This window comes from Egretta garzetta, unplaced genomic scaffold (assembly GCF_000687185.1).
Source record: "Egretta garzetta isolate BGI_Z169 unplaced genomic scaffold, ASM68718v1 scaffold5, whole genome shotgun sequence".
NCBI lineage: Eukaryota > Metazoa > Chordata > Aves > Pelecaniformes > Ardeidae > Egretta > Egretta garzetta.
The window spans coordinates 4,138,624-4,164,601 of record NW_009259707.1 but is presented as its reverse complement, the minus strand read 5'-3'; the positions used below and the strand labels follow the sequence as shown (position 1 = coordinate 4,164,601).

Below are 25,978 nucleotides of genomic sequence, written 5' to 3'. Positions count from 1 at the left end.
CGGCCCCCCAGCCATGAGTCACTGCTCTGGAAACAGTGATGCAAAGGCAGCACCATTAAGGAGGGTTTTATTTGTCTCTTGCATATATTTTACCTCAGCAGCCTTTTCTCTAGCATCTACTGGTGTTTCCTCTCTTTGAGCGTGTCAGACAAACCTGTTTTTGTAAAAGTCAGTCATTTTTCACTCTGGATTTTTCTTTTTTACCTCTCTCACTAACCCACTTTGCAACAGTTGGTTTAAATTTAAAGCCTTGATTCAACTATAAAATGATAGAGCTGCACTGATTTATATGTCAGAGGGGGCTGTATCGTCAAACAAGTCTCCACTCAGATTTGAGTCCCTGAGGGTGAAGTTGGTTCCTGCTTCAGAATGGCTGCTGCTCCTCAATTCTGGTTAAAAGAGTTTGGGAAATTTACCTAGCTTAGTTTTGATTTGCAATGCAAATTGTTAGAGTTGGCGCTGTTCTTCTAAAAATGGATGGATCTGCATGTAAACACAAACTCCTTCCCTTTCCTGTGCCTACAAATGTAAACAAACAAACATGCATGTGAATTCAGGAAAGGATTTCTCCCACTGGCAGGAAAGAAAGGAGGAACAGTTGCATTTTCTATTTGTAAATGTTCAGATGGCATCCTGTTGTGATAGCAGTGCTTCCTCCTGACATAGGTGTCTAAGGCTTTTCCCTATTTTCTAGTTATTTCTCCCTCGAGATGTGATTTTGCAGTACACCAAAGCCAATTTCATTTCTGGCTGCTACTGCAGGGGCAGTAGTGCCTCTCTTCCCCCCCTTTCCCAGCTCCTCTTGTACCAGCATCTGTCTGGTCCCATCCCTCAGAGCGCTCCTCTGGCAAAGAAGTATATATATATTTTTTTTTTTTGAATACAGATTAGCTTTCTACTCTTTTCACCCCAGCAAAAGCTGGCTGTGGGATGGGTGAGAGGGGCAGAGGCAGAGCAGGGAGTGGGAGAGACGGGGTCCGGGAGCTGGCCTGCAGCATCAGCAGCATCTCCTGAGGGTTGGAGGGGTTACAGCCCTGAGGCTGCCCGGGGAGCCGCTCCCCCGCAGCTGTCCCTTTGCAGGGTGAACCCGGGAAGAAAGCCGGCTGCAATGCCTTTCCAACAGCCTGGCCGCATCTTCCCTGGCCACCTGCGACCGACGGCCGCTGAGGGACTGTTTGTAGTGCTCCACACCTGCAGATTTAGGAATAAAGAACGGAGTGTAAAGGTCTTCTGCAGGGATTCCCCCACCCTCTGATTCTTTCCACTGCGCAGCAGGCTATTTTTAGTCTGCTTGCTTGCCTCAGAAATTACTTCACTTTCTGCTTTGGACCATTTCCATAACATTTATTGTGATTCTGAATTCCAGTGTTCAGGATAATGTCAGAGCAAAGAATCGCTGGGTGGTGAGCTTGGTTCCAATGCTGGAGCCAAAAAACCTGTGCCGAGGATGCGTGATGCCAGCTGCCTCTGGTCTGGTGACCCACAGGAGACTGGCTTAGGTGAACCACGTTTTGGACCATGCCCCGTATTTGCAGGCAAAGAACCTTGTTAATCCTGAGTTTAATGGTGCTTTGGTTAGTGAATGGCAAAAGACAACAACCCTTTAGTGGGCTAATCCAGGTAGCCAAAATAGATCTACCTCTGAATGACATCTGTTTGCTTTAAGTGAAGTCCGGAATGAAAAGCTCAGCTTGCCCTTGCTGTGTAGGCTTGTGTGGTACCACTGCCAATTCACTGGGTATCGCTTTTTCTTCCTCCAGATATTAGTTAGGTATGATTTAAATCAGCAGTTTCTTTGACAATAAGGTGGACTTAAGGACATATAAAGCATTAGAGCAGACTTCACTGTGGGAAACAGCACTCCTTTTAACATTGTTGCATATGATGCCATCTAATGACTTGCCACTTTGAGATACAAAAAACAGATAGCTAGTTCTGTAATAGGTGAATTTCATACAGCTGGTTGATAAAGCAGAAGAATACAAATCAGTGCGTTTAGGCAGAGTGTTGTAGTTCCATAGGAAAGATCTTCTGACTCGGGAGCATCCCTGAGGCAGTGCTGGATCCAGATGGGGACAAGGGCTGACTGGCAATTAATAGGATTTTTTCTTAGAAAAAAAATGAAGATGTTTCTTCTACTGGTCTTCTCTGCAGCTCGATAATGCATGGGATGACTATAGTTGTGGAAACTCAAATATTCAGGAGCTGTATATTCAGTGGACAGCAGAGATTGTGCCTATTGCTAAGGCACAATATAGATCAAAAAGTTGGATTTCAGTGTTTGATACTAAATGTCTTCTCCCCCTTCCGCCCCATGTTTTTTTCTGGGTCTTAATTAAGAACCACTCATGATGGATTGATGCCTGTTTTGGGTTAGAGGTCTAATCCATGACTGTTCACAAAATACCCATATTCATCAGCCTTTGGGGGACAAATAGCTACTTTGAGTGTGGGTAAACGGTTGCAAACACTCTGCTTAGCATGGCTCCATGAGCTGTTACCTGCTCCTTGAGACATGGCCATCTGGACCTGGCCTGGCTGATGAGCAGTGATCTCTTGCGCAAGGGTTTGTCTTAAGTTTTCCCTCCTGGTTGCACTCAAAGCAAGTACTTGCATGAGTGCTGTGCTTCTGGCCATCACTAGAGGGCTTCACAGTGAGAAACCTGCTTGCCTTCCACATGATGTCAAGGGCCAGAAGTTTCTTCTGAAACCTGATACACAGTAACATAACAGAAACCTTTGAGTTATGCTAGTAGGAGCTTCCTGATGTTCAGTGTTTTTTTTGCATCTTCCATTCAGAGCTAACATCCATCCTAACAGCAGATAAAGAGTTTTGTGGTGTCCTGCACTTCTCCAAAGGGAAGAGGACGAGACGTGCAGGTTGCCGGTGTGCGCGGGCATGTGCCTGCTCTCCAGCCCAGTGCCACAGTGTCGGCATAGGGGAGAGGTGGCCAAAACTGGGTTGTGACTGTTGCATGGCTGTACACGCATGGCTCCCGGGGAAAAGTGTCTACTCACGAACCAAAGGCGTGAGGGAATAAGGGCTGTATTGTATGAGAGACAACCTTAGCTGGATGTCTTGCTTTGAAGAGGTTTGCCAATGAGTTGGAGAGTTGCCCTCAGCCAAGCCCGCTTTCAGTGAGGAAGTTTTATAGGTCATGAAAAGCAGCAATGTCCTTTTTTTCCCACTGTGCCTTGCCTTTATATGCAGCAGTGCACATGCACTGCCGTCATCCCTTGTGCTTTGGATGGGCAGCTCAGCGTTAGCCCAGGGAGAATTGTGAGTGCCTCCAATTTCTCTCTGTGGTGTGGGAACGCTGGAGCGCACAATGGCTGTGATTCAAAGACAAATGCTAGCTCTTTGCTACTGATCACTTTGGCAGAAACCCTCAGATGCTCAGAGACTACAGATGGAGCTGATTTGGGGAGAGTTGTCAAAAAAAAAAAAAAAAAGGCAAAAAAAGCACCCACAACCTTACAACTTCCTTTTTTTTTTTTTTTAAATTATGTTTTGCTATCTTTATCATAGCCTCCCTGTTCATCCTTTTCCTATTCTGTACCCCCCTCGCCCCTCACTTTTTAATTCATGTCAACCAGAGCGCAGCTAAAGGTTTTTCCTAGTGGAGTGTCATTTGTTAGTAAACCGGCAAAGACAAGCTTAACCGATTTAACCAACATTTTCTGTGAGGCTTTCCCTTCTGACTGGGCTTTGGGATTTCTCCATGCGCCCGTTGGAGGGATGAGGCTGCAGGAAACCGCAGGAGAGGAGCCTCCAGCCGTGACGGGCTTTGTTCAGATGCCTGTAGTCTGGCAGAAGCTGACCTCCACAACACATGGTCTTTCACTTAGCTGCCTCTCTCCAGCTATTGGAGAGGTCCGATTTGCTGTGTGTGGGATTTCTGCTGCTTCCATGCTGCTTAGTAATGTTTCCTAACCGACCGGCGGATCCTTGCCTTGGTGGTAGAGCTGGAGCTGGCACAGTTGCTGCAGCCTGTCCCTTTGTGCTTGGCTTCATTGTCACACAGCTCTGCTCTGAGCAAATCCGCTGCCTTAAAGCATATCCTCCTGAATTTTGAAGCTCTCCAAACAATCCAGGTTTCCTCCTTCCGATGTAAATCCCACCTCCCCCCCTCCTTTGGCTCGGCTAATTGCTCTTTGTTTGGTTTCAAATCAGTGTGATTAAGGGAGGCTTTCACAGACTGTCACTTCGTCATGTTACAGGACAAGAATAGCAAGGAATTGTAATATCTGCTGGGGTGAGTACCCTGAGCACAGACCTACAGGCCTTTTCCTGCTCGTGAATCATCTTCCCCTGAGACCCCGTAGTGATAAGCATTACTTTTGTTTTAAGGGAAAAATCCCTGAGAGGAGACCATTTATTCATCTGGACAAGAGAGGCCATCTGTTTTTTTTGTTGGTTTTTTTTCTTCAAACATGTAACTTTGGAATTTATCCTTAAGGAAGGCGCTGCTCCAGGTGTGAGAGGTGAGCACAGCTCCCATGCAGATGCTGGCTAGCGGGTGTAGCTGGGCAGGCTGGGGCCACGTTTGGCACAGGAGATGTGGTGGCTGCTGAAGGCTGGGGAAACCAAAATGATACTCTTTCTGAGGGAGATTGGATTATTCTTGCAGAATCATAGGTTTGTTTAGGTTGGAAAAGACCTGTGAAGAAATTTTTCCTAATGTCTAACCTAAACCTGCCCTGGTGCAACTTCAGACCATTTCCCCTCATCCTATCACCCATTACCAGGGAGAAAAGGCCGACCCCCACCTCACTACCCCCTCCTGTCAGGCAGTTGTAGAGGGCGATAAGGCCTCCCCTCAGACTCCTCTTCTCCAGGCTGAACAACCCCAGTTCCCTCAGCCGCTACTCATAAGACTTGTGCTCCAGACCCCTCACCAGTTTTGTGGCACTCTTCTGGACATGTTCCAGCAAGGCAACATCTTTCTTGTAGTGAGGGGCCCAAAACTGAACATGGTATTTGAGGTGCAGCCTCACCAGCGCAGGGGCATAATCACTTCCCAGCTCCTGCTGGCCACACTATTCCTGATACAAGCCAGGATGCCATGCTGACTGGGCCTGATCCCCTGGTTGCCCTCTATGTGCCATGTGATGGCACTCAAAATGAACTGCTCCATAACCTTCCCTGGCACAAAGTTGGGCTGACAGGTCTGTAGTTCTCTGGATCCTCCTTCTGGCCCTTCCTGTAGGTGGGCGTCACCTTGGTCCAAGTGGTGCAGCAGGTGGCTAACCATTTCCCCTTGGATTATGGGGGCTTGCTGCTCCCCGTCCCTGTCTTCCAGCTCAGGGGGGCTGGGTACCCCAAGAAGAGCTGGTCTTACTATTAAAGACAGAACCAAAGAAGGCATGAAGTACCTCAGCCTTTTCCTCAGCCTTTGTCCAGGAGGATTTCAGTAAAACACATTAGGCGTGCATTGATTTTACAGTCAAGTTACTGAGTGTTGCTTTTTACAACACCCCCCCACCCCACCCCTCTTTCTGCCACTCTTTGCTTTGAACACGTATGGCACCCAGTGAGCAGAACATACAAAGAAGCATCCCCCATCCCACAAACCCGAAGGAGTGGTGTTGCCCTTCGCTGCCCCCCGGGAGGGCTGCAGCCTGGGTGAGGAGGCGGGCGTGCTTCCACCTCTTCCCTGCCTGGTGCAGGGGCTTTCTTTCTGGACGAGGTGGCCTGACCTTTCGGGTTTCCCTTACAGGCTTTGTGGTTGATATAGGGTGGGCCTGTCAAAGGAGAGTTTTAGACCAAGTAAACCTCATTTTCTTATCAGCATCCAGTGTTGGTGCCTGGCTCCCTTGTGCAGACTGCTTTCTGCCTGCTGTGCATACACATCCGCTGTTTTAAGCAGCTGTCTGGCAATTTATTACTTCTGTCCCTGTAGCCCCCACGGGTCCCCTCTGCTAGTCGTGGTGCCATTGTGCAAGGCAAGGCCGGCAGCTGGGGGGCTGGCGGGAGCCCCTGCTTTGCAGTAGCGGGGACCAGCAGAGGGTGAAGGGAGCCTCACTGGGAACCAGTGTCAGGCTTGGGAAGTGGACCCCTGTCCCTAAACTCCAGCCAGGGCTCTCAGGGTTTCAGCTCAAGACTGAGAGACTTGTGCTGGGATCTGAGCTGTTTGTTTTCAAACTGGAGAGCGAGATGCCATAGAAGCTCTGATTTTTGAGGTGAAATACCATTTAATAAATGTAAGCCTGTTCGCGTCCCAGCAGCAAAAACAAATGTACTGTAATAGGACAGTTTATATTTTCTCCAGTCCTATTTTCTTGTCTGTTAAACATGGTCTCTTTGTCACCTGCCCAGCTAAGGGTAAATGTAGCTGGGGTGTCATATTTTCTGCAAGTATTTGTTGCTTTTATTTATCGTGATGGAGGCAGAAGGGCTTTTCTTCTCGGGCAGGTAAATAATTAGCTGGCTGTCGGGCAGCCTCCTTGCTCAGGGAGGGGGGAGGAAGGGGGAGAGGGAGCCACGATGTGTCTGATAGATGGACACGAGCATCTTGTGGCTCTGTTCATTGTTAATTCACTCCTGCAGCACCGCTCAGCTGTGAGGTTTCCAGGCGTGCTTGGCAGCGCCGACAACAAAAACATCTGGTCCAAGAATATAGTTCCCTTCTGCTGGCAGCTGCATGAAAATGATTTTGTACATAGTGGCGTAATGCCAAATGCACTTACTTGTACACTAAAGTGCACAGTCTTTATAGAGCCTTGGCAGCGCGGGGCGATTTTTAAATGCTGTGCATAAGTCAGCATTAATCCACCAAAGAAAATCAAAACCTCAGCAACTGATTTTATAAAGAACTCACTTATCACACGTGCCCAGACGTGGCCGTACCTTTCTACCTGCCTAACAGCTGTTCCTGTCTGAACACAAAGGAGAAGCCTTTTGGTGGCAGCCCCGGTTGTCGTCTGTCCTCCGGAGGGGTTTGGCACAAACACGAAGGGAAATTTGCCCCTTGCAGACGTCCCTGAGTTCCTCTCGTCAGCAGCTGCATTTGCCTGTTACTGGTAGAGGTTGTCTGGCTCCTCTCTTGTTGTAGCAAGGACCTAGTGTGTGCTGAAGAAAATGCTAGCTGTGAATCAAGTAGTTTGTGTGTCTGCTGGTAAATTGTAATTTGACTGATTGGACCTGATAATTACAGAGTCATCCTCATCATCTTGTCAGTCAGCTGTAAATCATTCTGTAATGGATTTCCTTTTTAGAAAGAGCTGTATTTCTGAACCCAAGTGTATTTTAGAGGTAAAATAGAATATCCTTATTCCTTCCTGCTTTGAAAACCCTTAGGGTTATAAGTGTGGCTCTCATTCTCATGTGAACAAGCAAGGTAAAGAGAAGTCTTTGCTCCAGCAAAGCTGCTCTCAGCCCATATATTTCTATGTATTTCTTTTCCGTTCATTTCCATAGAGTAACTGAGCTTGGTGGTACTTTTTCACCCCCAGAGCTGCTGTTGGGTTGTAGGTTTCAGGAGTGCCACAGAAGACCATGAAGGAGCAGAAACCCCGGGTCTGGTCTGGCATCAATCACGAGCCTGGGTTTGCCCTGAAAGAGCGTGTTCCTCCCCAGGAAGGAGCGGGTGTTTTGCGGGCTTGGACAGGGTATTTTTGCAGGTGTGTGTAGGGCTGTCTCATGGCTGCCAACCCGATGTTGATCCTCTGCTCTGTCGCTGCTGGGAGGAGCCGTTCTCACCACACCAGAGAGAGAAGGAAGAGAAGGTGGAGATTGTGGCAAAGGGAGGAGAAGGAGCAAGCTTCCTCCTGCTGGCTTTTGAAGTGGTCTTTGCTTGCAGTGCTGGTGAAAGAAACTGAAGGTATTTTCTGGGGTATTTTTAAAATCAAAAATGGGATTTGGCGAGCCTGCAGGGCTTGGTCAGATCTCCTCCCTTCTCCTTATCCCCGCCACCCATGATCTGCACGGACAGTCTATATTCACCCTGTTTCTCAAACACACGATGGTGAGCTGGTGTCACAGCTCTCTTTGCGATCCATTCTGCCCCTCGTCTGGTGAGAGGAACGGGCCTCTAAACCCCTTGGGTCCTCCCCGTTCGCACCTGGCATTTTGCATTGGCAGTGCTTTCTTCGCGTAAGGGAGGGGAGAAGGTTGCGGATTACCAACAGAGGCTGAGTGGTGACTAATATTGGACCAGAGGAGCTAAAGTGTTTAACCTTTAGGCAAAGATTATCTGAAATTAAAGCTTGTAAGAACTTGTGTGCTCGCACTGTGTCATTCAGTTGTGTTTGTTAGACACATGTAGAGATCGGACGATTCCTTTTATTCCTGGGTAATTTACATATTTTGGCTGCTTCACAAAAGAAACCTTGTGTTGAATAAGTCAGATCATGATCTCACACTAGTCCTTGCTTACAAGGAGTTTTTTTGGAGGCTGTAGTGTAGCCCAAGATTTGAAGTTTGCCTTTTGTGGGTGTGAAACAGAGCATAGGTTGCCAGCCGCACGTACAACGGGCATTAAACGTGGGTATTGGCTCCTAAGCCAACGTGTTACCTGCAGTGTTTGGGGATGTAATGGCTGTTAGATGTCGTTTTGTCTGTCTGATGTACACCACTTTAGAAAAGAAGCGTTAAATCTGTTTCTTCATAGCAATGGGCTAAGTGAAGTGTGTCACTTTATGGAAGTGGATTGGTGGGCTGCAAAGAAAATGCAGTAATTTTGTTTTCAGGGCTTTTCTTAGTACTCATTTTCTGACAAAATGCAGGGCTTTGTTACTGTTGCAGACAGAGTTTTAAATATTTGGAAGGAAAAACTGCAGCACTCACAACATGTTAATGAGGAGGGTTTGCTTAATTAAAGCCTAGAAGACTTGGGGAATGTGGACAGCTGAGGGATTAGTGATGTGTTACAAAGTCCTTCTTCCACCTACCAGTTGATTCGGGTTCAAAAAGCCAACCTTGGTAATAAAACTTGTAGTCTTCCAGCAGCTGTTTGCTGGCCTTAACTGTTGATGCTACCAGTGCCCAAAGCCTGGATGCATTCTGTCTAATTTTAGGGACGTAGCGGTTGTGCTGAAGCCTGGAGCATAGCTGCCCTGGGCACCTGCAATTTAGCATGAGGGGAAAAGATGTCCGTAAGGGGACAGGTCTGTCCACCTGTGGTGGAACTCGTCCCATAGAGGGGTGATGGTCACCAGTGGGACCATTGTCTTCTGGAAGTGTGAGGTACTTGCTTTGTGGCTGCCAGCTGCTCGCTGCTGGGAATTGTGGTGGTGCTTGTTTGTGCTCCCACATATTTTTTTTTTTATCTTTTATTTTATTTTTTAACATATGATCAATTTTGGAGTACCACTGCCAGTCTGCTTCCTCTGCTTCTCAAACCTGCGTGTTTGCTTTTGGCCTAAGTCATGTTACGTACTGAGCCGTGCCAAGCCCTCCATCACCGTCAGACAAAGAAACGGCAGCATGTGATAGAGCTTCTGAATTTCTCGTCAGCTACTACTCCAGCCCCATCTCTTTTTAATAAAGGATCCTATGTGAAACAGCCCCGAGGAAACACCAACGTGGAATTACTTTTCCTTCCTCTCCTTTGTTCTGTTCTTTGGGTGTGCGTGGTGACCACTTTTGGTCATGCTTGTGAACTGTTGGGGTATTTTGTTTGTTTTTTAGCATTTGGGTTTCATTCCGTGTACAAAATGAAAGAGGGGATGTTAGTAAATCCCTCTTCACTGTTCAGCTGCAGGACTTGTTGGTCTGTGTGGGTGTGAGGCTGTATACTGTCCCGTAAGGGAATCAGTGTCTTCATGTAATTACAGGTTTTCATGATGTATATAGTATAAGAACATTCATGTTATGCCAGAACTGCCATTTTTACTGTATTTTAGCTTCCCAGCTTAAATTTCTGATCATACAGCTTCTGTGTGGCATGTAGTACATAGCAAATCCACTTTTAGTTATTTCAGCCTTTTGCTTTCTCTCTTTTCTCAAATGTTTGCCTTCAGCCCACCGCCCTCGAAGTTAAAGCTTAGTTTCAAACTAGAACTTTAGTTTCTCGTTGACTCCCTCCAGCTGCATCAGAGCTGCAGGGCTCAGGAGCCTTTTCCATCTTCCAGGTCCAAACTGTGGTCCAGCGGTGTCTGGACTGCACATGCAGAGAGGGACCCCTGTGTCGGTCCCCTTTGGGAAGGAGATCTGCCCTCCAGGTGGGAGTGGTGGCATGCTGGGGCTTCGCGCTGCCTAGGGGCAACAGGGGCCATGCAGTGGGCAAATGATTGCCCTGGCTCTGTCGCCCCCAGAGATACTGCTTTCCTTGGCATCAAATGCACGCTGGGATTGGCAGTAGAAAAGCTGTGCAACTTTTTGGCTTTGGGCATAAGCCTGTTTTCTCTCCAGCACTCTTATTGTCTGAGCCCAGAGCTTTTCATAAAGGAAATTGTTTTAATTTCTTTCCTTCACACACAGACTTTATTTTACGTATCTGCTAGCAAGGGCTTGTTCTGATCACAAAACAACTGAGACGGGATGTGCAATTGTATACCAGCAAGTGTTTTTAGTGTGAATAATAGTAATGGAAGTAGGGTACTAAACCTTCCCTCTTTCATGAGAGCTCTGAAGGTGTCAGCACAAGGCTAGCTTGTTGCATAACGTGTTAATAATTCAGGCTTGATGAGGACGGACAGTTGAATTGCATGGCTGGGATAAACATGCAGTCTGAGCAGGAGACTCTTTTAAGTCACCATGACCAGGATGAAGGGACTAGCCTTGGAAACGGTTGAAGAGATTTGCCCTTAGGAGTTTTCTCTCCCTCTGCCGTCTTCAGAAAAGACGGTGGCATCCTGGGGTTTTGCTGGGGGAGGTCAGCAGCCGTGCAGTCTCTGTGTCTTCAGTGCAGCTCATTCAGTGACCAGCAAAGGCACCAGGGGCACATCAGGCAAGAAAGAGAATATTGTTGTGGGAGCGATGGGCAGAGGAGGTGGTTTGGGGGGAGACAACAGACAAGTATTGTCTTCACGTGGTTTTTGGCTCCTTCCCGCCGGCACGTGATTCCGTCTCCTGTGCCTGCACAATGCTGCCACACAGGCTCCTTCGGGCTGTCCTGGGACCCTGCTTAAGAGCTAGCCATCCCTCGTGCTTCTTTGTCCAGTTAATTTAATTGTTGCTTTATGGCTGCAGCCTCAGCGATGGCACTGCTGAGAACAATTTGGCTCATTTTCTCTCTTGTTTCAGATGGTGCCTTTAGCGTGCAGTAGAGAGGGTGGTGTGCCAAGGGGAGACAAAGCAGCCTCTGTTTTGCATGTGTTGGGAAGTGTGTTTCTAACCTGCTTGATGAAATCTTGCGGCTGAAGGTAACCAAATGTGGTCATAAGGACAGCCCTGTTCTCCCAGCCAGTTCTCGCAAAACTAAGATTTTTTTGACCCTTGAAAAAGCATCACAGCCATCTTCTGTGATCGCTCCGCCTGAGCAGAGCGCTGCCGGTCTGCTGCTTCTGGCAGGGCGGCTCTGCGCCGGCGGCGGAAGCGGCTCCAAGGCTGGTGGGCAGCTCCCAGTGACAAGATAGGCTCCAGGAAAGCTCGCAAATGGTAAAGCCTGTGAAGGGCTTTCTCTGCATGGGCTGCATATGTGGACAAGGGGCAAACTCTGAGAGGCACCCGCACAGCAGTGGTTGGCACCACCCACGCCCTTGCTTTCTGGATGTCTGGTGCTCCATCAGTGTCACCGAGTGCATGGCGTGATGGATGCATTTCGTTAAGGGCGAACGGTCTGGAGGCCTTTGAACAAGTGCGTGTTTGGGAAGGACTTGAAAGACAGTGCAGAGAAATGAACGTGCTGATGCCAAGGTGGGAAGAGTCTGTGGGTAAGGGGTCCATGAAAGAGAGACTTTGCATGTGAACTGGGACAGGCACAGTCAGTGCTGGGGGTGAGAAGGTAACAGGAGAGAGAGACAGAAGGGAAATAAACTCGCCTGAGGTCTTTAGCTTGAGGGTAACAAAGCTCAAAGGCTCGGTAAAGGACTCTCAAGACAAACAGGATGTAATAAGAAAGTTGGATGTTAAGATTTAGGAGGGACTGTATATGGACTTGTTAAATGTTTACTGCATGTCTTGATTAAAGTCTTTTCTTTTAAACAGTTTAAGCTTTCCCTCCCAAGAAGCCTGTATTTGGTATTTTCTTTTAAGAACTACTTAATATCACATTCCCAATTCCGCCACTCCATTGTGGCATTGGAGAGGATCGTGTTTCTCCACGTTGCGCCCTCAGCACTGTTAGAGCTGCTCTGCTTTATACGAACTTCCTACCTTGGCAGGCGCTGGCAGGGACTTGCCCGGCGCTCGGAGTCTCATTGCTGCTGTGGTTAGGTTCCTCCCAAAATTACAATCTCCTTCCCGGCTTGGAGGCAGCGCCCCAGCTCCGGGTTCAAATACCGTGCTGCATGCAATACTGCCCCAACTCTTCTCGCCAAAAGGTCTCCCTCGTGTGTGAGAACTTTATTAATGAGTGTGTATATTACGGATTCCAGCACCAGAAAAGGTCACCTATTGTGCTAGGCACTATTCAGACTTTCCCTGTCCTGTACGGATTCAGCTCCGAGTGGATGCTGGCCAGCTCTGGGGTGCGGGGAGGAGGGAGGATGTAACACACAAGCAGAATTGTGGTTCACAGAAGTTGGGTTGTGATTTATCCAGGAAGATTTTTGTTTGCTTTTGGTGCCTTTTAGGACTTTTTTTTTTTTTTTTTTTTTTTTTTTTTAATGTGGGTGGAGAGCAGAAATTAAAAGTGAGAGGAAGTGGAAAGGAAAATAAACTGGGTTTCTTGTGGGCTTCTCTTGTTTTTCTTCAACTCGCCTGCTGGGGGGTGATGGTGAAGGAAAGGCCGAGCTGTTGTGGTTCTGGTGCCTCTGACGGCAAACCAGTTTTCTCTCCACTACTCTGGGCATCTGTGGGTTAGCGCTCCCTTTCCCTTCTCACAGGCTGAGGCTGCTGTCTGCCCCTCCACGCAGATCCCAGCTCTCCTGCGATTTAAAGATTCCCAAATGCCACAAGCCACCACTGGAGCTCATGGTCCTCAGCAGCTCAGCTGACTCTGAAATCCCAGGTAGAGCATCGCCAGCTGCTGTTCTCCAGACAGTGAAGCTCCCTGGGAATAGGCAGGCAGGGCGTTGGGGGCAGCGCAGGGGAAAGCAAAGGAAAGGAGATTAGGAGCCTTCCCTTTTCCCGTCCCCCTTTGCCTGCGTGTTTTGGCTGGGGAGTGGTGTTAATTCTTAAAACACCTGGTTGTAGCTTAAAATCACTAGATGCTGTCTGTGCAGGGAGAGCTGAGATTTGTCACTGTCTCATTTCTTAAATCGAAAAGGAAAGTTACTGAAGGGACCAATTTGTATTCCTCTGCAAACTGATTTAGGGCAGCATATAAATCATCGGGCAGGAGAGGTAAACTTGCTTTTACCTTCATCACAGAACATTGTCTTGCTTTATCCTGTCTCGGCTGTGTTTCCTTGTTCACTTTTTCCCTCATCATACCACTAGGGTAAACAAAATCTTCTGAAATTGTCCTGAGTTTCTCCTCCCCGACCTGCGCCATCCCTTGAGAGGGCAGAAGCAATAGCTAGCAAAGAGCAGCGGTCAGGCAGCTCTTTTACCTGGAGTCACTGCTTATGTGCCCTGGGATACTTTCTTGCTGTACCTTTAGGTGGTTTGTTGGGGGTTTTTTTTTGTTTGTTTGTTTGTGTTTTAAATTCAGTTCCTGAAATCATCTCCGTGTACTACAGAGCTTGGAAAACACCGTTATTCCCCGCCACCTCCTCCTCCAGGTCTGTTTCTCAGAGACAGACTCTCGTAATGGTCTTGTACCAGTTTCGGCACTGGGGCAGGTTGGGACTGTTTGGCTTGGTCTCCTGAGGCACCTAGACAAAGATATTTAGGGAAGTATATAAAAATGGGGCAGGCATGGAATGATTTTTGGTTTCCTTTGGTTATGTTGTCCTTGCTTCTGGCACTTTTAGGGCTGCAGTTCTCTCCTCCCTCCGTACTCTATGCCTGGCAGAGTGCTTCTGAAATTATCTTCTAAAAACTTGTATAAATAAGTAGGATTTTCTTGCAGTAATGATGCAAGGGGTGGTTACCTTTGGAAAATGTGCCGAAATTGCAATTGAGCTGTCCAGATTAATATTCCTTACATGGATCTGCTCTTGTAGTTTTTATTTGACTGGGGGTTACTCCAGTGGCAACCATGGTCGGATACGTAAATCATTCAGCTACTTAAATCATCACGGTTTTGTAAAGGGTGATGTAATGAAAATAACAAGCCATTGATTTGCCGCCTGTGTGCAAAAAATATAATCTGATATTTAGCCTGCAATGATGAATGGAAGAGCGAGCAGTGTGGAGATTTTGTGCTACTGTCATAAGCAAGCTGATCAGGTGCCACTAGGTGGCATGCTGGGAGGTAGAGCGCCTGGTTTTATTTTTAATGTGCTAATTCACATGGTTAGAAATGATCTTTGAGTGTATAGGTGGATTTCTGCGCCGGCACCGTATGCAGTTTTTAATCTTACAGGCAAAGTCATTTTGATAAAACAGCATTGTGGTTAGAAATCCCTAGAGATGCTGACGTGTCCATTTAATCTCTGAAGGGAAATGCATGGAAAGGGAAAGGAAAGCCGCTCCAAGCTTGATTTAACCACGTGAGTCTTGCAAAAGTATAGCTTACTGCAAAAATTACTAGTAATCAGACATGCAGTCACAAACAGACAGCGAATGTATAAGTATAAAGCACTTTCACCAGCGCCATCACAGGCCAGACAAAGAAGGTTTCAATGGGAGTTTGTATCCACAGATAATGGCTTAAAGTGGTAATTGATGCCAGCTGCATAAAATCACTAGGAAGGGCTCACCAGCTGCCTCTCTCCTCCAAGAAAAAAGGATGTACTTTTGTATTCCTTCATGAGAATGACAGTCTCTTGCCTCAAATCGGTTTTAATTTTCCCCTTTTGTGATCCTGGCACCTCTGCAAACAGAGGGACTGTTAGTGGTGGTGGTGCAGCGTGTGCATTGTCGGGAGGAGGTGAGGGACCTTTGGTCCCTGAGGCTGACTCACATGTCCAAATCCCAGGACAGCCACCAAAACATCTCCCTCCGCACAGGAGGATCCCTGCTGCAGGCTGCAGCCTGCCCTCCCTGCGGTGCATCTGTCCAGAAGGAGACCTGTGCGGAAATGGTCTTATCCGGTGAGATTTTTGGGTGGGATTCATCTCACCCTGATGCAAGACATCTGCAAGATTGGTGTCTGGATCTCGGCTAATGACCTCATCCTCCTTTTGTAGTTAGTGGGGAGAAGTAAACACCGGCAGGGCACACATTGTTTGGCCTCTTTCAGATATCCACACCGGCATGAAATCAGTTGTACCATGGAAAAAAAAAATTCCCAAATCTGGACAGAGCAATTTTAGTCTGTCCACCTTTTTTTTTTTTCAAATTTATTTATTTTATTTTTTTAATCTTACACCAATTGCTGTACCACAGTGGTGATTAATCCTCATGAGATAGTTCCTGTCGCCACAAAGTCTTCAGGACTCAGTGCCAGGGAGTTATCGATCCACGCTAAGTAAGTGGAGTCCTCCAAAGCCTGGCAAGAATTACTGAATCCATTTGTTCTTGTAGGCTGGAATTTGGACTGGATTGAACTGTAGGTGAGATGCTACTTGTGTTGTGGACAAATGCTCAATGACATTTGAAATCAAGAGTTTAGGACCTTTATTAGCCTTAGTTAAGGGAGATGCTTGGGGGTTGCTGCAGGCCATTGAGCAGGTGCTTTGACAGAGCCCCAAGGAAAAACTGAGAGAGTAGTAACTGCCTGCAGTCTGCTGGTCTGCATGTGCCTTTTTGTTGTTCTTTTTTCTCTGGGGGTTTTTATGGGGGGAGTAGGTTTTTTATTACTTTATTTTTCAGAAATAGATCCTATCTAAGCATTGTCATTTTGGCTGTTGTTACAATATATGAACATGAACAACCTTTAGGACATCCTGCCCATTGTATTGGAAAAGCTATTGTGTTCATGTGCTGAGGGTAGGAAATAATTTTTATATAAAAAGTCAGTACAAAATAGCACATTAATCCAATTTATATGTATTAGCCTATTAGCAATTAAGTCCCAAAGCATTAAGTTTAACAAAGCCTCTATTACAGTTTTTTTTTCCTAAATTCAAAGTTCAGTGTGGTAGTTTCTAGCATAAGCATGTATTCTTATTCTTTCTTTTGTTTTTTCTTTGCATATGGTCTAAATAAAAAATCACAACAGCAAAGACAACAGAAGCATTTGAGGAAGCACTGAGTTAGCTTTTGGCTCAAAAAGCTGTTCTGATAATGCTTTCTTCCAGGGCTGCTGTTCACTGGGAACTTTGATGTACAAGATTATTTTGCTATTTTGTTCAGTGTTCCAGAAATATGCAGTATTTTACTTTAAAGATGCGTCACGAGAAGATTTAAGAATAGTTTATTCCTGGTGCATTTTGGGAATTCTCTCATAATCATTTACGAGTAAGCACTGCATCCCACTATTAGTGTAATTGAAATAATTGTTTGCTTTGTAGCATAGGGTTGTTTCTTTTGCTAAAGCCATGCGTACCAGTGTGTATAAATAGTTAACATGTACTTAGTATTAACATCTGCATATGTCATGAATAGGATATTTGATTGCTAGCGTGGTACAAATTGCAAGGAAGTTTAAGGCTTAAAATGTTCTCATGTAATCAGCTTTGACATTACAGGATAATCAAAATACGTGCTACCGTTCCTATCAGCCAGCCACCCTAGGGAACAGAGGTTTCGGTTTCTTCCTGGAATCAATTTGAGGTAGACATTTCCACCCCCTGGATATCTAAGGCTAGAAAATTGTGGAGCGAATAAAAATTGTGCCTAAAGGGGTAAACCAGCTGCCTTTTCATTCGTTGCGTTCAGAGGTGCTAGAATCATAGAATCACTTAGGTTGGAAAAGACCTTTAAGATCATCAAGTCCAACCGTTAAGCTAACCCTGCCATCCCACCACTAAACCATGTCCCTAAGCACCTCGTCTACCTGTCTTTTAAATACCTCCAGGTATGGTGACTTGATCACTTCCCTGGGGCAGCCCGTTCCAATTCTTGACAAGCCCTTTTGGTGAAGAATTTTTTCTTAATGTCCAATCTAAACCTGCCCTGGTGCAACTTGAGGCCATTTCCTCTTGTCCTAAGGCTCCCACTCTCTAGGTGGGGTAAGAGAGAGCTGGGAGTGGGATGGTGCCTGCTCCTTCTTCTCCCGTGTCTGCTGGCTGCCTGCTGAGATGCCACTTCAAGGTGTGCATGGATCCTTCCATGCAACGTGTCCTACTCTCACTTCAAAAACGGATTGTGGGGGGTTTTCAGGAGTGGTTGCGTAGTGTTACTACCCATTCCAGCTCTTTGAAGGGATGACCTCCCTTCACCTGAGCTGCTCTCTGCTTGGCACCTCGCTGAGGCAGGGGGAGCCAGGGGAAATCCTTCCTCTGCCTTTGTGTCCCAGCATCCTGTTTACCTCCCGGGCTCCCGGCCCTCTCTTCCTGATGCACTTGCTCTTCCTGCACGGGGGCAGATGGAGGAGGAGGAAGCTTGTGCACGAGGCGGACGCCTTGTCTGTGCAGCGAGGGGAATTTCTGATCTCCACCTCTGCTTTCCTGCGCCAGCCCCGTGCTCTCACTGAGGTGGCACCCCCGTGGTCCCCACTGTGGGGAGACCCGCCTCGGAGGGCCCGCTTCGGCAGCCCACTGCGCTGAGCCACTGACTGGCATTTAAATAGAACTGGTTGCAATTTTCAAAATTAAAGGAAAAAAAATGAGGGAGGTGGAAATAATACTTCTTTACCGTAAACTTGCAGATTTTTCCAGTTTTCTAGTTCTCTGGGTGGCGTAGGGTAAAAGCCTGCTAGCTATGTATTTATTTGCTTAAGATATTACACGCATAGGGTTTTTAAACAGATTCTGTCCTTCTCCGTCATGGGATGATGTCCGGTTCATCCTTCATTTGCTTTTTTGCGCTACTGAAAACTTGGGAAACTAAAGGTCTGGTTTAGACCATCTCAATAAACAGGATTTTGATAGCGTGAATGTAGGATGTGTTTACTGAGCATGGTGCTGGTATAAATTGAACTTTTTAAAAATCTGTTTGTGTGAAAAGAGGAAATAAATAATGCACGTGGTGTATTAAACATATGTTTTTTGTTTTGTTTTGTTTTTCCAAAGGACGAAGAAGAAGAAATCAAACTGGAGATTAATATGCTAAAGAAATATTCTCATCACAGAAATATTGCAACTTATTATGGTGCTTTCATTAAGAAAAGTCCTCCAGGACATGACGACCAACTGTGGGTAAGCAGATATTTCTCAAGCATGTTCGTGAGTCTTTCCCTTTCGGATATAGTTTGAGGATGACAGAAATACCACATTATGGAAAGACAAACTAATAAAATTTGGTGCTTGTGTGAACAGATAGATAAGTGAATCACATAGGCTAATCATGCATCCTTAAGAGGATGGCTGAACCAAGATTTCCTATTAGCAATGGATTTGCTCTTTAAGTAACTTTTTTTTTCCCCGTTTCCCAGATGGATAGTAACATGTTTCATGGGAACAAGGCAGATGAGCTGAACAGTAAGAATGTGTGGCTGTAAAAAGAAAGCTGCACTTGAGAACTGTACCCATTACATTTCTCATCCCACCTCATCTACACCCTCTAGAGGACTGAAGTTTGGGTTTGAAGTGGCAGGGTACAGACATCAGTGCATGTTCTTCCATAAATAAGTGGGAGTTAAAGAATAAGGTGTGTTGCAATGGTGTGATCAATTTGATTCCTTCAGCGTTGGATGTGATCTTACTCCTGTTGCTGCTAATGCATTTTGCATAGCTGAGCAAATCCAGATTCCCAGCGTTAAATTACAGTGATTAAATCAGTCCTTGAAAATGTGGTAACTAATGTGAGACATATTCCATATATGTCTGACACACATTGGAGACATTTGGTTTGAATCCATTTTCCAGGCAGAGATGTAAAATAAACTATATTCTCTGCTTCATGAGGGTTTCCCAAATCAGTGCTGCAACCTGATTGTTTTGCTTTGCCTAGAGAGCTGGGAACTGTGTTCAGAGTTGGTTGTATGCTGATATTTGTTTTTCAGCTTGTTATGGAGTTTTGTGGAGCAGGGTCTATCACAGACCTTGTGAAGAACACGAAAGGGAATACTCTGAAAGAAGACTGGATAGCATATATCTCCAGGGAGATTCTCCGGGTAAGGCAAATAGTCTGCTCCACTTGAAAACACAGAAACAGTCTTACGGAGACATAGCCTAGCTTGAGGTTCTGCAAGAAGCTGTTTCTGATCAATCCCGTTAGCCATGTCATCGCTTGGAGAGTGCGTAGGAGCAGATAGATGTCTGCTCCACATCATTTAACTTGGTGTGAGTTGTACTGTATTGTAACAGCAGCCTTGCAGAAAATACCAATTTTTTAGTCGTGAGAAGCCAGCGGAAGAACCAGTGACCTTACCTATTGTCGCAGCTGTGAAGCAGTGTCCGTAAGACACTGTTCTTGAGAAGCCTGGGGTGGTACATGGTTAGGGACATGGTTTAGTGGTGGGATGTCAGGGTTAGGTTAAAGGTTGGACTCGATGATCTCAAAGGTCTTTTCCAACCAAAGTGATTCTATGATTCTATAACACTGTTGTAACACAATAAGGTGCGGAAAGGGCTCTTCCAAATGTGCTTACAGCCTTCTTTCTCTGCTCCTAATCAAGTCTGTGGAGGAAGGGAGTTGTTTGCTCAGGCTAGCAGTCAGGACTTCTGTGCTGCCATGTGCTCGCATATTGTATATTCCTGCAGTCTATCTAGAGCAGGCAGCTCCATCGTATGTGGCTGTGTGCTGTAGAGTGCTGGCAGACGGCGCTGCAAAAGTTTCTCAGGAAGAGGGATGCCGCTTACCAGTTTTTCTAAAACTGCAGCTTTAACTAATTACTCTTCATATTTAATTTCCAGTTGGTACAGCTTAAGTGCTTTTTGAATTGGCATTTGTTTGCTGCGCTAAGTAAATCTGGTATGGTTTTCCTCATGCTTCTTTGTAAAACAAATTGCCTCCTACCCATACCACTACACAGTATGTTTGTTCAATTGCCTCATCATAAATGAAGTTCTGAAGGGCTTTATGTTAAAGGAAATCACCGCTAGCTCTTGCATAAATCAATGCTGCTGTTGTCTGTGTTACACATTTGCTCTGCCTTGGCAATTTTTAAGATGGTGAGGGAGGGAGACGTACGATTCTGGTCTCTTGCTCTAATTCCAAATGCTAGGAGAGAGTCCAGCTGCTGGCGTTTGGGCTGATGCATTTTAAGTTGTTTACAAGGGAGAAGAAAAGTCGAATACCTACTGCTGGCTGTATTTCCAATCAAATGGGTAGCAGGCTTTAACATGAGGAAAGCTAAATTCTGCAGGACTGATCTTACGCTTGATTTGAGAACTGTGTGACCTTCGAGGTACTGCATGCTATATTGCATTCATCCTAGGTTCTCCTTAGGTAAAGTAGTCACGGTCACTTAAAGAGGAAAGAATGATTTACCTCAGAAAAGAGCTAGGTGAAAGCTATTTTCTCACTCCTGTGAGAGGTTTGCAAAAGGAGCCTTAATTGCTTGCTAACAGGAACTGGAATATCTGGAAAAAAGGAATGCTAAACTCACATTGCTATGAGACTTTGCAAAACCTGATTTGACACTGAATTTGTCAGACAGCGGAGCGAGAGAGGTTGTGTAACAGAAAGTTAAAATGAGCTGGAGTGCAAAAGATTGGTGCAGGTGGAGACACAGGTGAGGGTCGACCCAGTGGATCCCCGTGTGGTTGGAGGGGCCTGGGGACTGCGGGAGAACGGAGACATACATACCCCTCTGTCTCCTCCCAGCCCTTCATAAACCCAAATGTGGTTTTTTTCAGTAAGGTTAGACGGTACTCTGGAGAGAACAGACAATTATCTCTCTGGCTGGGTCAGCATAGCAGAAGGCTTTAAAAAGTATCCTGTGTGAAGCTGTGGAAAAGCCTTCATTCCTGTGAAAAACAAGACCATGCTTAGCATTAACAGCCAGCAAAGGGTCTCGGGGACATCAGCCATTCGCTTGATTTGCTTGTGGCATGTGTGAGGAGGAGCTGTGGACAGTGGGGTTTTTTGTCACGCTCATTAGCTGTTTTAAAAAAAAAAGAAAATAGCCCAATGGTTATGTAGGCAAACTGGTAAATGATGATTTAATGAAGAACATGTGTTAGGAAATATTTCTCTACAGCAACCACTACTCTCTTAACCTCTTGCAGCTGTAAAGATTCTATTTCTTTATTTTTCATAAAACATTAAAAGCCTATGAGGGCAACGCGAACAGGCAAGACGATCCCACCGGAGACTACAATTTTCCGAGCAGAGAGCTGAGGAGAAACCAAAATACAGGCAGTTGCTAAGAGGGTTGCCTGTTGTTCTCCCAATGACATTAGAGAGTAAAATGCAACATATGTCTTCCTCAGCCCTCCCTCCACATGGCTAACGCTTTGGGGCATGCATCCAGGTGCTGTCTCAACAAAAAGCACCGTATGCCAGGAGGTTTTGTTTCCTTTGGAAAGTATAATGCTCATGCTTTTTTTTTTTTTAAATGTTTGTTTTTTTCCCTGAGGAACAATTATCTGGCTTCATATTTATGGAGGCTAAAGAAGAGAACTGTAGCTTTGCAGCAGAGCTTTTGTTTGTTGTCAGTCGTCCCTCGCCCTCAAACATAACTGCTGGTCCCTCACCCTCCCACCTGCTTCTTGGGGGTGCATATACGCTTGCTGATGCTGCCTCCTTTCTCCCTCCACCCCCCTTCCCAGACTAAATTCTGGGTGACCCTGTGTGTGTCAGATGTCAGTCACGTACACTGATGCTGATGTCATTTACAGCATCATTGCACAGAGACTTTCTGGGAGCTGAACTTTCTTCAGGTGGCAGCTGAGAGGTGTTTGCACAGTGCAGATGTATTTAGGTACAGCGTGTGCGTGACCTGGGGCCTGTGTCTCTGCTCCATCAACAAAAGTGGTGCGGGCGGTGCGCTCCTACAAGGCTCCTGTGGGTCCCATTGCACCCAGCCGCTGAGCGAGAGCCCGAGACCCAGTGATATGGGCTTTGGGGGTGCTGGGCACAGGTAGTCTGTTGCTAAGACAAGAGCCTAACTCTGAATGTCCTCTCTTCTTAATGCAGGGGTTGGCACATCTTCACGCCCATCATGTGATTCACAGGGATATCAAAGGGCAAAATGTGCTGTTAACAGAGAACGCGGAAGTGAAACTTGGTAAGCAGGCGCGCACGTCCACTTCCTCATTCATTCAACCTTTGTTTTCTGATGCTCCCAAGCTGATTTTATCCTCTAAGAGCCCTGTGACATGATCTGTAGCACGTGCACTCTGTCACGGCTCCAGTGCGAATTGAGGCCCTGCATGCATTTCCTCTTGCTTTGGGAGGATGGCATGCATTTCGTTAGAAGATGTTGGCTTTCATGTCGGAATCGGTGAGGGGACCGTTTTGGACCCCCCACTGAGCAGTGCGTGACTTGGGTTGGTTCCGATTCCCTTTATTCTGGAGCTGGGAAGTGATGGGAGTCACTCTCTTATTTGGCTTTAATTAAAATAGCACCTGCTGTGCAGATTCTGGACACAAAAACACTATCTGGACGGCACACTTGAGGGGGCTGTGGCATCAAGTTCAAAACACAATTCCAGCTCTGGCATGCCTGCCGAAAACTGTGCTCATCCCTGACCTCTTCTGCCCCTTCCAAGTGGACAAACTCTTTTTTTTTTTTTCCTTCTTTCTAATCTGTCTCTTCCAGTTATCTCACACTTTAACCTTCTGTATTTGTATCATGCTACATTCACCACCTTTTTTCAGTTAAATATAGAGCCATGCTGAAGCCCTCCCACCCAGCCCACATCCCTTCTGTTTTGCATTACACCTTCCTGCAGCACGAGGCATGGGAAGATGTCCCGGCTGCTGGAGGAGGATGCTCTCAGGAGAGCTTTCCTCCTTTTGGTCCAAAGTGGAGCATAGTAGCTCCCAGACCGTTGCTCCCACCAACCTCGTCTACACCAGTTCGTCAGTGTCACTCCGATGATGGATGCAGTGAATCTGACACAGCCCTCCTAGTGCAGATGCAGTCACTGCTATAGAAAGGCATATATCATTGTTGTTGTGAGCGGGAGAACTGAAGGGACGACAACGTCCTTGTAATGTAATTGCCCTGTAATGAAACGGGCATCTCTTTTGCAATCTGTGTGTGTATGTGCGCAAAGTTGGCACCTCCCGAACAATCCTCATCCTTTGCTCCTATTGATGCGTCTGCTCTGTGCATTAGAGCAATTCGCTGAGCAACAGATTATTTTTGCTGTCTGATTTTAGAGCAGAAAAGGTGGACAGCTGAAAAGGAGACACATTCATGCATGTGGTTTTCCCATAGCATGAGAGGTACCTTTGGGAAGCAGCTCCCTTTCTATAGGCAATGGTGCTTGGCTTCACCATTTCGGCAGGGAATAGCCCCTCCTCTGCCTCCCAGGCAGTATTTTTGCAGCTGTACCCTCCCTTCTGTACAGGCAGGCCGGTGAGAGGTGCAGGAGAGGTGATCGTATGCTGCCGTGTCTCTTGATGCTTGTGGCCCAAGCATGTTGCATGTGAACTACAAGGGCCTGGCTGCTTCATTATTACTCATCATACTCCTCAGCATGGTCCTCCCACGTGAAACGTCCGCAGGGTTCTATTTCCAAATCACCTTACAGAAGAAATCACTGCATTGTTTCTCCCCTCTTATTTTATTTTATTCTTTTCCCACCCACAGTGGATTTTGGTGTGAGCGCTCAGCTGGACAGGACAGTTGGCAGGAGAAACACTTTTATTGGAACTCCGTACTGGATGGCTCCAGAAGTTATTGCCTGTGATGAAAATCCAGATGCTACATATGATTACAGAGTAAGAGAGTCCTGTTCACAGAAAAAAAACCACCCCAGCATACAATACCCCTACCCTTGCAGTATGAACATCCATGAGTGATGGCAGGTTTTGAGACTTCTTATGCTTTGTAGGAGTAATATTATTTTGTGTAGGTATATTCTTATTACAGGAAGACAAGGTATGGGTCACTGCCAAATTGTGATCTTTTAACAGTTGCCGTTATTTATATTAGCGTAGCTTCGAGACATAAGGAGTGGGACTTCAGTGTGCTATGGGTGCTCAGAGAAAGCAAAAAGAGTTCAACTGGAAACGCTCGTGTTCTCAATTTGTATAATGATTGTACTTTAAATTGTGTTAGACTATGTCCCAGTTATTGTGGTAACCCAGAACAATGCATTCTAGGTGTTGCCTTAAATAGAACCCCCGTCTGGAGAGCCAGTGAAATATAGAAGGAGCTCTTTAAACTGTGCCTATTCCTGATTTAAAGATACATATACATGTTGATAAAAAATTATCCATCGCAACATTTCTCAACAAAAATAATTTTTTACATCATTTGCTGCAAACCAAAGATTTAATTACTGCAAAACCATAATTGGCTTGATGGTATTTGTACTACCCTTAAGAATATTATGTACGTGTATTTCAAGTTAATTTTCTCTAGTGAAAGCATCCTGTAATCATAAAAGTTCTTCTTATCTCTCTTTAATGAAAGACTAATGCAGTTGTTTGAACTTTTAACCAAGAAGGGCAACAAAGATATCAGAAAGCCTGTGATTAAGGCCTTACAATGAATTTTAGAGCTGAATATCAATTACATCAATTTGCTGCGATTGATAGTGGTGTTAGCTATCAGTATGTTTGTGTATGTCTAAACCTAATTAAAAACCCAGATTATTTGAATTGGTGTTTTTGTACGTTAGTGACTAAGATTGATCAGATTGATCCTATTTCTCTTGATTAAATTGCTTTTTACATCCATCAGCTCATTGTACTAAAGGTAATGCTTTATATCTTTGCAAATGGAGTTACTAGGAAGGAAGGGTGGCTATTAAATGATCTAATAAATGAGAAAAACTCTGCAATATTTGTTAATGCAGTAGTGATGTGAAAAATAACTCCTCCTGCCTCTGAAAATGCCTGCTTGTTGTTCCTGGTGAAGTCTGTAGGGCTCTCTCCCCAGAAAAATTCATGGTTGAAAGATTTTGTAAGATCATGAGGCTGTGCAGTTTAGCTTAAATGGTTGGATTGGACCAAAAGAAAAGACTGCTTTGCTGGGTCTGAAAATACGTTCATTAGAAATGCTTCTCTGCTTGTAATACAAGATGAGCTTACTTGCTCATTACTTTTGACTAAATTCTTAAAAAGTCATTATTGTGACCATAAATGAAGACTACTTTGCTCAAGAACAACTCTCTTTCAGTAGCCTCCTCCAGTGCTTTGCCCCTTAAGCTGCAGCAGTCTCTGGAGTCGGTTCCTCGACGGGACTCTTCCAGCTCTTGCCCATGTGGGATCCTCCTGGCTCTCGCCCAGGCTCTCCCTAGTCAGGGCCCTGGCCAGAGGTGGTACCTTGAAAGGCTCCTGCTAAAGGACTCCTGTTCCGTAATGTTTCAAGCAAAGCTGAGATGGTAGGGAAGGAATGTTTGCTTTGGCTCCAAGCAACGTGTCCGACAGAGGCTTCTTGCAAGTGTAGCGGTTATGGCTGTTCCCCTAGATAAAACTATTATTTGATTATTGGGACTAGAAAAAAGTTAAAGACTGGGTGTATTCCACTAATCTGTATTTGTTTGTTTATTTTCTGGTTTAGACACTGAAAAAGACCTGCCAGGTTTGGGGTTTTTTTTACCCCGCAGTTTTCATATCTCCATCTCTTGTTTAGGGGAATGGGTACAGTGTTTTCTGTGAATCTACTATAGGGAGATGTCCAGTCCTTTGTAAACAAGCATTGAAAATCCTGTTGTTTCATAGACATAGCTTTGGGGATGATGTATTTTTCATTGTCCTAATGTGAATATATTC

At 45.8% G+C, this 25,978-nt stretch overlaps 1 protein-coding gene across 1 annotated transcript in view; it reads left to right on the top strand.

The window, feature by feature from the left end:
* Window positions 1-25,978, top strand: part of MAP4K4 (mitogen-activated protein kinase kinase kinase kinase 4) — a gene marked incomplete at its 5' end in the record, with an annotated part of 164,981 nt that overhangs the window by 86,031 nt on the left and 52,972 nt on the right. The window contains 4 exons of the mRNA XM_035894358.1: window positions 18,211-18,336; window positions 19,143-19,253; window positions 22,223-22,313; window positions 23,847-23,977. Coding sequence (XP_035750251.1) covers window positions 18,211-18,336; window positions 19,143-19,253; window positions 22,223-22,313; window positions 23,847-23,977 — 459 coding nt within the window. The remainder of the gene's footprint in view (window positions 1-18,210; window positions 18,337-19,142; window positions 19,254-22,222; window positions 22,314-23,846; window positions 23,978-25,978) is intronic.